This window comes from Ipomoea triloba, chromosome 14 (genome assembly GCF_003576645.1).
Source record: "Ipomoea triloba cultivar NCNSP0323 chromosome 14, ASM357664v1".
Classification (NCBI taxonomy): Eukaryota; Viridiplantae; Streptophyta; class Magnoliopsida; order Solanales; family Convolvulaceae; genus Ipomoea; species Ipomoea triloba.
The window spans coordinates 1739850-1755979 of NC_044929.1; the positions used below are offsets into that span (position 1 = coordinate 1739850).

The 16130-nt window shown below is 38.7% G+C and overlaps 3 protein-coding genes across 3 annotated transcripts; 1 reads left to right on the forward strand and 2 right to left on the reverse strand.

Moving 5' to 3' along the window:
- Positions 1–556: 556 nt before the first annotated feature.
- On the reverse strand, positions 557–4640 carry LOC116004782 (putative late blight resistance protein homolog R1B-14). Its single transcript, XM_031244951.1, has 4 exons — positions 4081–4640; positions 1556–3336; positions 822–1223; positions 557–728 (listed from the first exon to the last, which is right to left on the reverse strand). The coding sequence occupies exons 1-4, from the start codon at positions 4531–4533 to the stop codon at positions 707–709; spliced, it is 2658 nt and encodes an 885-aa protein (XP_031100811.1). The 5' UTR covers positions 4534–4640; the 3' UTR covers positions 557–706.
- An 891-nt stretch (positions 4641–5531) lies between these two features.
- On the forward strand, positions 5532–10935 carry LOC116004435 (putative late blight resistance protein homolog R1B-16). Its single transcript, XM_031244488.1, has 3 exons — positions 5532–6100; positions 7811–10106; positions 10585–10935. Exons 1-2 carry the CDS (start codon positions 5663–5665, stop codon positions 10061–10063), a joined length of 2691 nt encoding a protein of 896 aa, XP_031100348.1. The 5' UTR covers positions 5532–5662; the 3' UTR covers positions 10064–10106; positions 10585–10935.
- Positions 10936–11258: 323 nt separating this feature from the next.
- On the reverse strand, positions 11259–15955 carry LOC116004743 (putative late blight resistance protein homolog R1A-3). The gene is made up of 3 exons (XM_031244905.1): positions 12109–15955; positions 11867–12015; positions 11259–11516 (listed from the first exon to the last, which is right to left on the reverse strand). The coding sequence occupies exon 1, from the start codon at positions 15953–15955 to the stop codon at positions 12188–12190; it is 3768 nt and encodes a 1255-aa protein (XP_031100765.1). The 3' UTR covers positions 11259–11516; positions 11867–12015; positions 12109–12187.
- Between the last annotated feature and the right edge of the window lie 175 nt (positions 15956–16130).

Here is a 16130-nt window from a genome sequence, read left to right on the forward strand (position 1 = left end):
GTTGAATTGAGCCTCCTTGTGATTATTTATCTCTTCCTTGAGTTGTGCTCGTAATCTGCTGCTCTATGATTGAATGAGTCTTTTGGAAACCTTCCATAGAGTTGGCTAGTGGACGATGTGTGTAGATATATTTATATCAGTCTCAAAACTTATACAATATTAGATATCAAAAGTATATATTGTAGTTTTGATTTCATGTATGGAGTAGAGCCTTCCAAGAGCGCGATAGTATGCCCTGTAGTTCTATCTCCTCTCTTTTAGCTAGTTTGAGGTTTCCTTTGAAACTATGGGATGTAATAACATTAGATTTCAGATTCTATGTTGATTGAAGATTGACTTTTCTTTTTAAAAAAAAAATAAAAAATTTCACTTCCCCTTGAAGATTGACTATGTAGACTTTTGCCATAACATTTAGATTGATGTGATCTAGGTGTGGCATAACACCCCTTGTGGATTAAATTCGCTTCCCCTTTTGTTTGGTTGAGTTATTGATCTTTCAGCTATTTCCATACCCTTTTATTACCTTAAACATGTCCTAAAATGGGGGGTGTTACAGTAAATTTAAAATAATAATAATAATAATAATAATAATAAAAAAGGGCATAACAATTTATAGTCTGGCAACGAATAGAAAAGCAGAAAGAAAATGTTTCAGCAGCCTGCCATGGCGAAATGGAACAGATTCAATTCACCTTGGCCCTTTAATTCAGTGGTTGGAGATGACATCTCTGTTAAAATTTTAATGCGAAAGCCAAGTTAGCCATAAACTGTGCAATCAAGCTAAGAAACACAAAGAATTTGAGTTAGTAAACTGTACTTACTGATCAGGAGGATAGATAGAGAGTTGAAATCTTGCTTCTCCATTTATCTGATGTATTTCTCGAGCAGATTCAGTTGCCCTTTTGTTGCTGCAATATAACTCTATCAACTTAAGGCTCTGTATTTCACCAATGGCAGCCGGAACAGCATCAAGCTTAGAGCAATTTCTGAGGATGAGATATTTCAGTACTCGAAAACTCTCTTTTGAAGCTGTCCATGATACCAAATTAGCCCTCTCAATCCGCAAATACTGCAACTGTTTGAACACAACGCTCCTTACATCACAGAACTCTCCTCTAAACGCATCCTCCTCCAACTTCAGCACCTCAAGTTCTTCCAATGACGCCAATATACCAAAGTCCTTCCAATCAAACGGTGTGTTCGACAAAGTCATCTTTCTTAGCCTGCGTGTAAGAGTGTTAGCAAACAGAGTTTTTGGTAAACTACTCGTGTTCATGTTCAGTAAACGTTCATTTATTAAGGTATAGTAAACGAACATAAATGTAGAGCTCGTTTAATAAACGAACAGAGCCTGAATATTTACATGTTCGTTTGCTAAGAGCTCAGGAATGCGTTATTAGTGTTCATTTAATAATGTTCATGAACATGCTCGTTAAGTGTAGTGTATGTTCACGAACATGCTCATTTAGTGTTCGTTTAAGACTGTTCACGTGCAGACTCGTTTAGTGTTCGAATAACCTCTGCTGGTTCATGTTCAGTTCGTTAACAGCCTTACCTGCGTGGGAATTTTTCAGCTCGAGGGAAGCTCCTTAGTTTGTTGCCATGTAGAGCATCATTTATCAGCTTCAGATTCTCCAGGCAATCCAGCTTTTGAATATTGTCAAACAAGCTGATCCCTCCCTGCCTGGTCTCCAAAAGCTCTGCTAAATTCCCTCGAATTCCCAGCTTCTGAAGATCCGGGGTCTTGTGCAAGATCTCCCCTGTGCAGCTTGAAGGTGATATGGTGCAAAGTGTCTTTATATCTGTACTTCCCGGGCCATTCGCCATGCCTGTTATCGGAGGAGGAGGGAGCTGCAGGGAAGTGTTGCTGTGCACATGCCTTAGTTTTCGCATACTCCATATCTCTGCTTTAACTTCGAGGCTATTTTGTGTAGTGTTGAACACTAATGTCTCCATGTTCCAAAGCTCTTTGAAGGTTTTGGGGAGGATTTTGAGTTCAGTTGAGACTGCAAGGAATCTCAGATTGTAGAGGAGATAGAATTCTTTTGGGAGCACTTTGAATTTAAGGTATTCAATGTCCATCACCCTAAGAAGAGGGAATGATTTTGGAATGGCTGAGAAGCACTCAGGGGGAATTTCTGTTTCTTTGGAACAAAAACATAGGAAAGATCGAACACGTTCGCTGGATGGCCTGTCGTTCGATTTCAAGAACTCCAGAATAGAGGAGTGGACACAAAGGCGACGAGGAATTTTGTTTGCCTCGAGCTTAGCTCGGTCCATTTCATGGAAGAGATCTTTAATTGCAGCTTCTTTTTTGCAGAACTCGTGTAAGGTGTCATGAATCCGACATGTTTTGATTTGACCGTCTGCTCGTCTTTTCAGCACCATCAAGAGATTTCTGTCGATGAGATCTTCTAAGTATTTCTCAGCGGTCTGCTCTAAGTCTAGCATGTATGCGCCCTCCATTCGGGGGATGAATCCCTCAGCTATCCACAACCGGATTAGTTTCCAAGCCGCAATCTCATGCCCTATAGGAAAAGCTGCAAGGTACAAGAAGCAATCTTTGGAGTAGTAAGGTAATTGATCATAGCTCAATTTTACTAGCTCATTGTAACTTTGGTTTTCTTGGTTAATTTCTGGGAAGGGATTTTCTGCTACCCTTTTCCAATGACTAGGTGTGCTGTTTTTGTTTAGGACACCAGCAATCACTACTACTGCAAGGGGTAGTCCTTGGCACTTTGTTGCTATCTGCCTACCCCGGGCTTCTAACAAAAGAGGACACTTTTCTTTGCGGAATACCTTCTTCTCAAGTAACTCCCAACTTTCGTCGTTAATCAGGAATTTTAACGAGTGGGGATTGCCGTCAGAATCAACATGTAAAGCCACCTTTTCGTGTCGAGTGGTCACCAATACTCGACTGCCTTTCATATTGTTTGGAAAAGCAATCTTCAAACACTCCCAATCTTTCACTGACCACACATCATCCATCACAATGAAATACTTTCCGCCCTCCAAAAATTCTTGTATTTTTTCAGCCAAGTTTTCCTCCGACATATCATGAAACTTGTTGGTTTTCTTTGTGAAGTTACTTAGAATGTCCAAGAATATTTGTTTTCTGTTAAAGGTTCTTGAAACATAAACCCAAAGTCGAGTGAAAAAGTCATACTGCAAATCACTATCTTTAAATACCATTTTGGTCAATGTAGTTTTGCCTAGACCCGCCATCCCTTTGATTGAGATGAATGTCAAATCTTTTGACCCTTTTTTGAGACGATCTTTTATAACTTTTGCTTCATTATCAAAACCAACAACGTCTTCTTCTTCAACCACGGGAGCCTTTAAACATTACAAAGAATGAAGTTATGAAACATAGATACACTTACAAGTCTACTTCTAAATATTAAGTCTACAAGTTATACATCAAAGATGTGTTTTTGAAATCTAATTGTTTAGTTCATATATGAAACATAAATAACAACAAGATCAACAAGGAAGAGGAGTCGTGATAGTTATGGAAAAGTAAGTAAATGATACTTAGGATCATGGTTGAAAAAATCGTTAGGCGCTCATCGGCCGCCCGGAACAATTATGCGGCCATTAATCAGTATCTAGGCGATTGTGTATTTTTTATTTTATTTTTTATTAATTTTTTTTAAAACTTATTTTTTATTTTTTTAAAAATTTATTTAAATTTTTAAGACTAATAATTATAAAGTATTTAATACTAGTTAATACTAAAATATTAAATATTAAACTTTAAAAAATTTAGAGTTTGAACAATTAGAGGTATTTCGCCCACAAACGATATCGTTTTGAATGAAATTACTCACTAAAAAAAAATTGCTAATTGGCCGATTAGACATCCTAGTTGGCGTCACTTAAGCAGCCTAGTCGGCCACCTAGTCGGCAGGCCGCCTAGACCACCAATTATGGTGATACGCTAGGCGGCCAACCGGCACTTAGAGCCAGGTAATTAATCGGTGTCTGGGCAAAATTTTTGCAACACCGTTAGGATAAACAATTAGAAAAGATAATTAATTTGACCAGAATAATAATGAAAATGAGAGGGAGAGCAAGTACCATCCTCTGCAGAATTGGTTGACCTCTATTGGGTTCATCAATGAGGGCCTGAAGAACCGGGGTATGGTCTTGCCTAATTTTCTTAACTCTCTCTCTAATACTTTGGATCTCCCTCGCAGATTCGTTAACCTTGACATAATAAGCAAGTATCTGCAAGTATTTCATCAACCCTTTATTATTATACTTCTTCGTCTCCACAGTATACTTAAGAATAGCATCCTCTGCATCAGTAACAACGTTTCTGATCTTATCCACCACGTCTTTCAGAACAAAATTGTCGCGGGCTCGTTGGTTCATCGACGCTTGCATCAGATACGCGTTGAAGGATTCCAGGTCGGCCACCAAATCGTCGGTCTGGTCTTTTATCCAGATTATATAGGACCCGTTTTCCTCTACTAGTGTTGCTAGCCGGCGTACGAGCTCGCCCACTAATGCGTCGGCGGCGGGGGCCATAGCTCCGATTGATGTCCGATTGTTGTGAATAGGTGTGGTGGTTTGGTTAAGTGTGAACTTGGGTAGCTTCCATGGTTTCTTAGCTTAGTAAAGACAAGTAAACTCTCTTGCGTTTGCATCTCTTGTTCTTGGAAAGTTCTGAGGAAGACTTTGAGGTCAACTACTTGTGAATTATTGGTCCTATCCTATTGGAGGAAACTGGAAAGCAAGTCATTCTTTATTCTTTAATATGGTAAATAAAATTTAAAAAAAAAAAAACAAAAAAAGACATTTTTAGTAGCTCAATTGTTTCTTTCTTCCCAAAACCTTAAATCTTTAATTCCAAAGGCCCCACGATTCGGCCTGATATGATATACAGACCCTTGTGACCAACTGAGCTATTTATGCGGGCAGCTCAATTGTTTCTTGTTACTCGTTTTAGTTCATAATTTTTTACTGTTGCAATATATGGATTAATATTTGATGCATCGTCGATGTATAGATGACATACCCCGGCGATTAAAGAGCAGATGTCACATAATTAGAAAAATGTCAATATTAATATGCTACGTTTACTCTAAAAAAAAAAAGTATTTTATTATGAAACTCTTAATTTCTAATTATTTATTAGCTAGAGGGGCAAACAAAGGCGAAAGGTTAAGAGGGTGTTTGGTATTTTCTCATTAATTAAATTTCTAGAAAAATATTTTTATGGAATATATTTGATAAGAATAATTTTACTGGATAAAAATGACGAAAAATGCAACGTCAATAATAGCTTAAGAGCAAAAAGTGACGGCTAACAATTAGGATGAAAAGTGTGATTTTAATTTTAATAATAATGTCTAGAATATTAATTTGTGGTGTTAAAATTAAAAGTGTGTAGCATGGTAAAATGGTTAATACTTAATAGCCAAATAATTCCTTTGCCTTCTAGTAAAATTTCAAGAAAAAGAGCTCTGTAAAATGGCTTTTTGTTTCAATCATTTAAAACGCAGTCAACTTCGATTCATCAATTATTGCCTCTCCATCACCAAAGACCAAGAAAACAAAAACACACCCAAGTCCCCAACCAAACACAGCACAGAAGTAAACTTCAGTCAACGCTCCTGAGCCTCTCATCGATCACCGCCGCAGATCCCCGGCGGCCATGGCGGACGCGGCCGTGCAGTTCCTGGTGGAGAATCTGCTGCAGCTCCTCCGGGACAACGCGGACCTCATCTTCGGAATAAAGGCGCAGGCGGAGAGCCTCCTGGGCGACCTCGGCGACTTCAAGGCGTTCCTCAAGGAGGCGGCGCGGCGGCGCAGCGAGAACGAGGTCATAAAGGAGCTGGTCAAGAAGATCAGGATCGCCGTCAACAAGGCGGAGGACGCCATCGACAAGTTCGTGGTGGAGGCCAAGCTGCACCGTGCCAAGGGGGTGATGACTCGGTACGTGGATAAACCGGCGCATCTGGTCAAAGTCAACACGGCGGCAAGAGAGATTGAATCTATTAGGAAGGAAGTCAAGGAGATCCGCGAGAACAATGCCTATGGCCTTCAAGCCCTGCAGGTGGATAATGCTTCCAAAGATGCTGCAGAGAGAAAGGTCAGTTCAGTAAATATTTAAATTATATTTAATTAGATTATTTAGTTATTAATTAACTAACTTTAATTTACTGAAAATTATAGATTAGTCATTGTAGAACATTTTTAGTTATTTTATTTTATTTTATTTTATTTAATAATGGCAAAAATTTGTGTGATAGCATCTCACGGATTCTTGCCAGCTAGACAGATCGAGTCGGGATGAAATGTAATATTTATAGTAATACTAAATCATGAATACAAATTATACAATGCTTATTACTTATATGAGGAAATGTCATTCTTTTATATTAAAGAAAAAATGTAATACTTTTATATTTTGATGTAAAAGTATTACATTTTTTATCTAAAGTATTACATTTTCCTTATAGTGCAACATTATTTATAAAGAAAAATATAATAGAAACAAATAATACTTCTACATCAAAATATAAAAGTATTGTATTTGTCCTCAAAAGTATTATGTTTTTTCTTATAAGTAACAAATATTTTATTCCTAATTTAGTATTATATTTGTATATTGGCCTTACTCGTCTCATAAATAAGGATTCGTGAAACGGTCTTACACAAGTGTGACTCTTTAATAATTGTGTTACTACAAAAATGGAATGAGTTTATTTTTAAGTGACATGATAGTGAACTTTTAACCCAGTGGGGTAGCTCAAGTGGCGAGTGAGCTCTCTTTGTGGGGAGGAATTTCGGGAGAACCCGAGTTCAATTCCCACAAGTGACGATTCCCCATGGGCCAGCTCTCGTGCCTCCCGGAGCGAACGTGGGTGGACCTCGGACCGTTAAACGGACAGAGAGCAAGACCCTGTAAATTTACCAAAAAAAAAAATGATAGTGAACTTTTGGACCTTTGGTATATTAATAAGTTGGTAGTAAAATGTTTTATTTGCAATATAAATGAGTTTGGTTCAATTCTTATTGACAAGAGTTATACATTTTATTTTATAAAATATATGGTAAATGTTACCAAAGTTAACATGGATTATATCTTGGACCAAGATCGACTCGGATACATGTTTATGTTTATTTTAATATTTTTATGTTTTTTAGTATGTCACATGCTCATTTAACAATTTGTATAGGTTTATTATTACTCCGTATTATACTAAATGTTCATTAATCATTAATAATAAAAGTGAATTTATAGTACACTAAAGATAAATTGTGAACTTATCAGGTGGCGGATATAATTTACCTCATGATTAGACTAAAATTACCCCTATTTGAGAAATAGGTTTAAAAGTACTCCGCGTGCATACATGTACTATTATATAGTGGGCATATGTGTAACTAATTTAAAACATATAACATAAATATATGCAACTAATATATGGCGGGTTTCACCCAAAGTGCACCTTCAGGTAGTGGTAGCAGATTTTATCTTTGAAAAAATATATATGCAAATAATATACTAAACTAAAACATATATAACATACATATACAAAATTAATATTGGCATTCATATTACAACTTGCATACTTTCTTTTTGAATGTTCATGCAAACTACATGAAGATAACTTGCAAAACTTTAACTAACTTAATATGTGAATAGCTATTAGCATATAATGCACATTCATAAGCCAGACTGATTTGACTGTGCATCTATAAATTGTAGTCCATACCATTTTTGTTTCACTCTCTCACATTGATTCATCATCTATCTTCTTGCTTTTGATTTCTTCGTTTGTTTAATCCTCAAAAGGCTCCAGTTGTCGAAGAAGATGATGTTGTGGGTTTTGATGAAGAGGCGAAGACCATAATTGATCGTCTAGTTGGGGGATCGGAAGATTTAGAAGTCATCTCAATCTTCGGCATGCCTGGTCTTGGTAAAACGACCTTGGCTAGAAAGGTGTTCAAGGATTCTAAGATTGAATACGAGTTCTTCACTCGCCATTGGGTTTATGTTTCCCGGTCTTACAATAGGAAGGACATATTTCTCAACATACTGAGTATTTTCACCCAACGCACCAAGGACTTCCACGATATGAGCGAAGAGCACTTGGCTGAAAAAATAAGCCAATTCTTGGAGAGTGGGAAGTACCTGATTGTGCTTGATGATGTGTGGGAAGAGAGAGACTGGAAGCATTTGAAAATAGCTTTCCCCAACAACAAGAAGCGCAGTCGAGTGTTGTTAACTACCCGGCAGGGCAATGTAGCATCGCGTGCCACCTCTAATGGTTTGCCTCACAATCTTAAATTTCTGAGCCATGATGAAAGTTTCGAGCTTCTTGAGAAAAAGGTTTTCCGAAAGCAAAGTTGCCCTCCCGAGTTGAAAGCCATCGGTTTGAGGATAGCAATAAAGTGCGACGGGCTACCACTTGCAATAGTGGTGATTGCAGGGGTTCTCTTAGACAAAGGTGATAGGAGAGGTGAGTGGGAGACGGTGGGTGAATGTGTGAGTACTTATGTTAATAAGGATGAAGAAAATTGCAAGAAATTAGTAGAAATGAGTTATGACCATTTGCCTTATGACTTGAAATCTTGTTTCCTCTACTTCGGGGCGTTTCCAGGGGGATATGAAATCCCGGCTTGGAAACTAATCCGCCTATGGATAGCAGAAGGATTTATTCAGAACCAGGGGCAATTAACCTTGGAAGACATAGCAGAGGGCTACTTGAATGATCTCGTGAACAGGAATTTAGTCATTGTGATGAAAAAGAGAATAGACGGGCGGATCAAAACATGTCGAATGCATGATATGCTGCACGAGTTTTGTAAGAACGAAGCCAGGGAGGACAATCTTTTGCGAGAGATTAGAATGGGGGGAAACGAGCCTTTTCCCTCACCGGGAGAGCTGAATACTTACCGTCGCCTATGTGTTCACTCTCACGTTTTGGACTTCATACGTTCATCAAGGGCGTGCGGTGAACACGTCAGGTCTTTCTTATGTTTCTCCTCCAAGGAAATCGAGCTGCCTTTAGAACACATACAGGCCATCCCGAAGGCCTACAAGTTGCTCCGGGTGTTGGAAATGAAGCCTATCCTGTTAACTCGCTTTCCCCGGGAGATGACTCAACTCTTTCATATGAGGTACATTGCTCTTTCAAGTGATATTAAGATTATCCCTCCCTCCATTGGCAACCTTTGGAATATGCAGACTCTCATAATCGAGACCTCACAGCGAACCCTTGAAATCAAGGCGGATATATGGAGTATGCAACGGTTTAGGCATCTCCACACGAACACTTGTACTACTTTGCCATCCCCGCTCGCATCAAAAAGCAGCAAAGATCGGCTCATAACCGGGAGCCTGAATACGCTTTCCACTATATCTCCCGAGAGTTGCACAGAAGAGGTCTTGACAAGGACCCCAAATCTCACAAAACTGGGAATTCGCGGGAAGTTGTCCTCACTTTTGGAAAGCAAGGGCCCGAGCATGCTGTTTGACAATCTCGGGAAGTTAGACCACCTGGAAAATCTGAAGCTGCTAAACGATGTGTTCCTCGGGCAAACAGGGAAACTAAGGGGCCTTCCTCAGGCCTATAAATTCCCATCAAAGCTGAAGAAGCTCACTATATCAAACACTTCACTTGAATGGAGGGATATGACAATATTAGGAACCTTGGAGAATCTTGAAGTCCTCAAGCTGGACGATAACGCTTTCAAGGGAGAGATTTGGGAGCCAGTGAATGGTGGTTTTCGTCATCTCCAGGTCTTCTGCATTGGAAGGACAGATTTAGCGTCCTGGCAGGCTTCGAGCCATCACTTCCCGAGGCTAAAGTTTCTTGCACTAAGGCACTGCAATAAACTCGAGGCAGTGCCATTCGGTCTGGCTGATATTCCAAGCCTTCAAATGATGGAGCTTTACTGCACAAACAAAATCGCTGCTGAATCTGCCCGCAAAATACAGCAACACAAGCAAACGAAGCAAGAGCAACACAAGCAAACGAAGCAAGAGCAAGAAGGTACTAAGAGTGGTGGTTTCAAGCTCTCAATCTATCCTCCTGACCATTGATTCCAACGAACTTAACTGTATCCCCGCGATGGTTCATTGGCAGGTCAGATAAATTCTCTTGTTTCCTCACAATGATTTCAATTCCATTATGCACTCCAGAGTTCCTTAGTACTTTCTCTTAATCCAATGCCATGTCCAATTCCTAGTTGTTTGGATCAAGCGCAAGTGCGCAACTTTATTTCCTTATACTGTCACATTTTCGAGAGGCAGTATGCTGGACTTGGCCCTTCAGACCTCTGCCCAACAAACCCCTAGCCACCTGGTGCTAGACTTGCCTCCGCCCAACACTAGTCATTCAGGCCTGCTTGACTTGAATATATATAAAAGTTTATGTTTAAGGAGGGTCAGTGTCAATTCAGGAAATGGATTCAAAAAATCAAATTCTCTGTATTTGTTAGTAGATACTGATTTAGCAACAAAGACCCTAATCAAAAGACAAGATTTTACAACTTTTGGGTAAACCAGAAAACATATGGACAGCAACTATATGTTCTTCAAGATTTCTTTGACACTCTATGCAGGTAGGACTGCAAGAAATCGTATTTTCTCAGAGTGTCCATTCCCAGCAATTGCTATTTTCCCCCTGATTCGCCTCACGACTTGAAAGAGATGAGACCCTGTGATCACAGAATCTGGAGCTCAGCTCATGGGGCATTAATGCAGAGTTTTCTTGTGTTTGGAAATATTATTATCATTATTGCAGCTATTTATAACTATGGTTCCTTCATGGATCAATGAGTTATTATTGTGTGCCAATTTTGAAGTTTTGTCCAATTGGTTTTGTAAAACTATTGAGTCCAGTGCTCCACATTGGAAAGAATAAAAATTGTTTCCACATTCATGGGAGGCTTTTATAGAGTACCATTTTGCTGTGAAATTGTCCAAGGTATAATATAATAGTAATTTCTGCAATTTTTTTAACACAAATAAATCAGAAATAAAAATAGCAATTCCATTCCATCCATATTCCTTTGTATAAAATGGAGCCTAGGAACTTATGAAGGATGATAGAAATTGAGAATTATTTGGTTTTATTGTTTAGTTGCCTTGACAATATAAACCAGCATTGTAGAGCATCAATTGCTGTTCTACAAGTATTATGTCTAGTGAAAATTTGTTTAAACTCTAGAATATATTGAAAAGGAATAAGGAAATTGATATAATTTAATCACAGCAGCAGGGCAGATGACCTCAATCCCTCTATTGCAGAATAGTGTGCACTAACAAGGATCTTCGATGTCCGCACGGGCATCTTAGTTGGTTCTTGAGTGGTAGATAGTAGGCAAGAACATAAGATCGAACACTGACAACCGCAGTGTGAGTATTACTAGTACCAATATGGTGGGCTCCTTATAGACACCAGCACTGAGTCACCATGATTTACCCTTCCACTATCCTGTCAGGCTATGATGTAGGGGCGATGTTCATTTGTTTTGGCTCTCTCTCTTTCTTCCTTCATTGGAAAAGTAAGAAGTTCATCCAAACAAAATTTTAAAAATCTATTGAAAGTAAATAATATAAAATTTCTTGGTCTACCAGATGCTTTCAATTAAAGCAAACAATTATAATATGGATAATAATAGTCTACTTTCATGCAACTATACATGCCTAAAATAAGAGTTTCAATTCTATTCATCTGTATTCTTCCATACCATAACCCCCCAGCATATAAGGAATCAAGTAAGGCTCTTTACCAAATACATATAAATTTCATACAGTAATACAAATGGTTTCAAAGATGTTGCTGGCAAATCACCTTATACATAGTAGGGATAATAGAATACAGAGGATGACAGAACTTACTGATTGACTGGCAAGTAAAATGCTCCAAGACTAATTCCAAGCTTTAAGTGTGTTGATGCTCATAGCTTCTTGTTTTAAGTTAATTGAAATGGCAAAGCCGAATGGTGTTTCCTTGATCTGAAGTGTTACTCAGAGTTGAACTGCATGTTCTTGACAAAGAAACCCAAATTAGTGGAAAATAACATTGTATACATACAAAAATAATTGTTGGAATTTAGTAAACCACTAATAAATAAGCATACCAAGAATCCTAAAGGAGATGTTCTGGGATCACAATCCAAAGGCTGGATAGAAACCTTGAATCCATCGTTACCTAGCTCATCAAGTTGATTTTTCCAAAACAGCAGAATGGGTGCACCAATGCACATCAATGGTCTGTAGAGTGTCCATGAAATCCATACTTGCAGGGATCTCTTCAAGGTGCTTACATTTTTGCAGAACAAGATGCTGTAATCTGGGGAAGGCATACTCTGGTGCCTCCCACTTTTCAATATGGAGTCTGTCTAATTTCAAAATCTTGAGCTTAGGGAATTCCCCATATCCTACCTCCCACCGTTTATCATTGCAGGCTCTGAACTTCAAATACAGGACTTCAAGGTTAGGCAGTGACTTTGCAATTTTTGAAATTTCACTCCATGGTAACCGAAAATTTGAGAGTGTCAGTTTCTTGAGATTTGATGGGAAGTTGAACTCACAAGGATGCAGCACCTGATGACCACAGTAAAACACTTTCAGTGATTCAAGCTGAGCTAGAAAGTCCAAGGCAGGAAACTGGTTGCATTTCCCCTTAAACCTCTTGGGATCATCCTCCCATGACTCACCCTCCCATGACTCCACAAACCAGCATCTCAGCTTTTGAAGATTGGGTAATCTCCTTATTATCTTTATTGAGTCTTCTCCATGAGCAAGAATCGGTGAAGAAAATGTTTTTAAGTTCTCTAGCTGGTAGGAGTACTTGAGCAAGGCAAAAGAAGCACGATTATCAACATGCAGATGTCTCAACCTTACCATATTCCATAGAGTATCTGGTAATGCTATTTCCCCTCTTGTCCCTTTCACCAGGAATGTTTCAAGGTTCCGGAGATTGTCTATAAATGATGGTATATTATTAGTACCAATCCGAACTGCTAAGTACCTCAGATGAATCAAGAACTGCACTTCTCTAGGAAAAGAACTGCCCATATTGAGGGACCCCAGATCCAGCACCAGAAGAAGCTTGAATTGTCTTAAAACAAATGAAATATCAAATGAGTCATATGGAGACACATAATAAACTGCTTTGAACAACAGAGAGCGAACTGGTAAATCAGATGGCCTCCAGTTAGCAAAGTCCACTTGCTTAGAACAGACAGAAATGCGGTGTTGCTCAGGCTTCTGAGGGAAACTGTGAGGAGAATGAGTTCCATGTACCCGTTGCAAAAAGTCTTCTTCTTTAGATTTTAGCAAGCAGAAATTGCGTACTGCATCATGAACATGGCATGCTTTGACCCTTCCTCTAGAAGTGTTTTTGGAATTTATCACTAAGTTTCGTCCAATAAGATCCATCAAGTATTCTTCTGCTACTTCCTCTGAACTCTTCATATCCTTTTCAAGTACAAATCCTTCAGCTATCCACAACCTTGTCAACTTTGAAACAGGAATTTCTTTATCTTCAGAAAACACCCCAAAATAAAGAAAGCATCGCTTAAGATGTTCAGGTAAATGCTTGTAACTCAATTCTATTGCCGGGTCTGTTGTGCCTCCCACAACACTAAAACTTTCAGAAACTTGTCTCCAACAACCTGGTGTCTTCTCTACCCTTGAAAGGAGACCTGCTACCAAAACAACTGAAAGTGGTAGACCATGACATTTCTTTGCAATTTGCTTACCAATATCTACTAGGCCAGGTTGATGGCTTTCTTCGTATTGCAGCTTCTCCTGCAGCAACATCCAGCTCTCTTTATCTTCTAGGAAACGAAGAAAAAGAGGGTCACTACTACTCTTGGCATTCTGAGCCACTTCATTGATTTGGGTAGTTATGATAATTCTACTTCCAGTATTGTCATCTGGAAAATGTCTCTGCAAGTCTTCCCAATCCTCAGTACTCCATATATCATCAATGACGATTAAGTACCGCTTCCCCCTTAAACCTTTTTTCAGTTTGTTAGATAAAGCATCTTCAGGCATGCGATCAATTTTATCAGGGAGCTCAACAATCTGACACAAGAGATCAACCAGCAACTCTTTCTTTACATATGTCATAGAAACATGACACCATGAACAAACATCAAAGTAGCAGTCATTATTGACACAAATATTGTATATCTTCCTAGCAACAGTTGTCTTGCCAATTCCAGTCATGCCAACAATAGAGATTACATCCCGCTGAGATGATCCTTGAACAAGTTTCTCCAGAATTGTTTCCACCACATCCTTGAAACCTACAACTACATCATCAACTATTCCACTGATAACATTTGAAGCACCTTGAATTTTATCCGTTATCATGAAACTGTTTGATGAGGTCTCGTTCTTCTTTTCATAGATCTCCATGATCTTAGTCTTAGTAAGTATAATCTCTTCTGTGGCATTACATAACCTATGACACAAAAATGTGTCCCCAATGCCACTGACGCTCAAGCCAACCACATATTCTATCTCATATGCGACATATAGTGAACGTGAAAAAAGATCCTTCAAGTCTTCATGCTCATTACTCTCCTGTGCCACTTCTCCTATTAAGTATCTCACTGACATTAGCTCCCCTTGCACTCTCTCAATTTGATTCTTTAATTGGGAAATGACATTGCCTTTGCAGTCGAACTGCTTAAGTTTTTCTACCAGATAATCAATAAAGCCTAGCTCAGCAGTCCTGGGAACATAAGTTCTTTTTAAATCTGGAAATCTGTGACAGATCTGTTGACTGTTTTTCTTGAGTAGCTCTATCTTTTCCAGCAAACCAGAAATCCCAATATTCACTTTGCTAGCAATCTCTTTGTTGATCTCATTTAAGTTGAATGAATCAATTGTAGTTCCTGTCTGAGTGACTATATCATCAATGCCTATCAACAGATCATTCAATTTCTCAGTCTCAGAATACTGACCTAGATGATTTACTAGGAATTCTAGCTCTTCTTGAAGGGTTTCAATTTTGTCCTTCACTGGAACCACTGAACCAGATATCTTGTCTAGAAGCTTCACCAAATTGACCTCTGCCTTGATAGTCCTGATCTTGACCAGAAATTCTAACATAGCAAAATGCATCATACTGTCTGTATCTTCATTCACATTTTGCATACAGAACAGATAGCTCACTGATTGCAGTTGGTCTCCCACAGCTTCAATATGTCTCAGGTAATCATTCAACTTGTCTAGATTGGCATAGTAATCCACCAAACCTAATACATCAGTTATGAGGGATTTTAGCTCTTTGCTCAGTGTTGAAGTTTCTTCCTTCAGAGAAACTGTCAAAATAGTCTTAGAGCTCTCCATGTCCTTCAGATAGATATCTGTTTTAATCAGCTTAATTACTACCAGAAAATTGAGAACCTCAACATTCATTTTCCTTGTGCCTGGTCCTATCTTTCTGACTTCAGTTTCAATATATATCAACAAATTATTCAATTTGCTATGCTCAATACACTGGTCTGACAGATCTTTTATCATTACTTTCAGAAACCTAAGGCCCCAGCAGAGGGTCTGAATTTGCCATGACTCCCATCTAGTAAACATCCCACGAACCTTGCCATTGTGCAGATCCATCAAATTTGCCATGAGAGCACCAAAAAAAGCCATAATAAGCTCATACCTGGTGGGAGTTTCTGGTAGTGATGACTCAGAAGCCTTCAAAACTTGGGGATAAATCTCCCTCACTTCAATATCAATAGGTATAATCATTTCCAACAGATAAGAAGTAATAAGTTTCACTTCATTGGCCATCTGCTCCTTTGTTTCATCAACAAAGCACCAGTAAGAGAGATGTGCTGCATTGTCAGCCATAGTTCCAATGCGAGTTAAAAGTTTTTTCAACTTTTCACTTTCAATGCACCATTTGGATGTGAAGTTGAGGAAACCTCTCAAAAATCTTAGCTTCTCTTCAAAAACCTCCATTTTTGTCTTAGCAGAAGAAATAAAATACAAGTTGTAGTGCAGCAGATACACAACATTTTTTATAAGAAAATCAACAAAATCCCCCACAAGTTGAACAGGCATGGTCATAACAGAAGAGGATGAACTAACTTGAAAACGGTAATTAGCCTCCTTTACCCTAAGTCGAAGCTCTTCA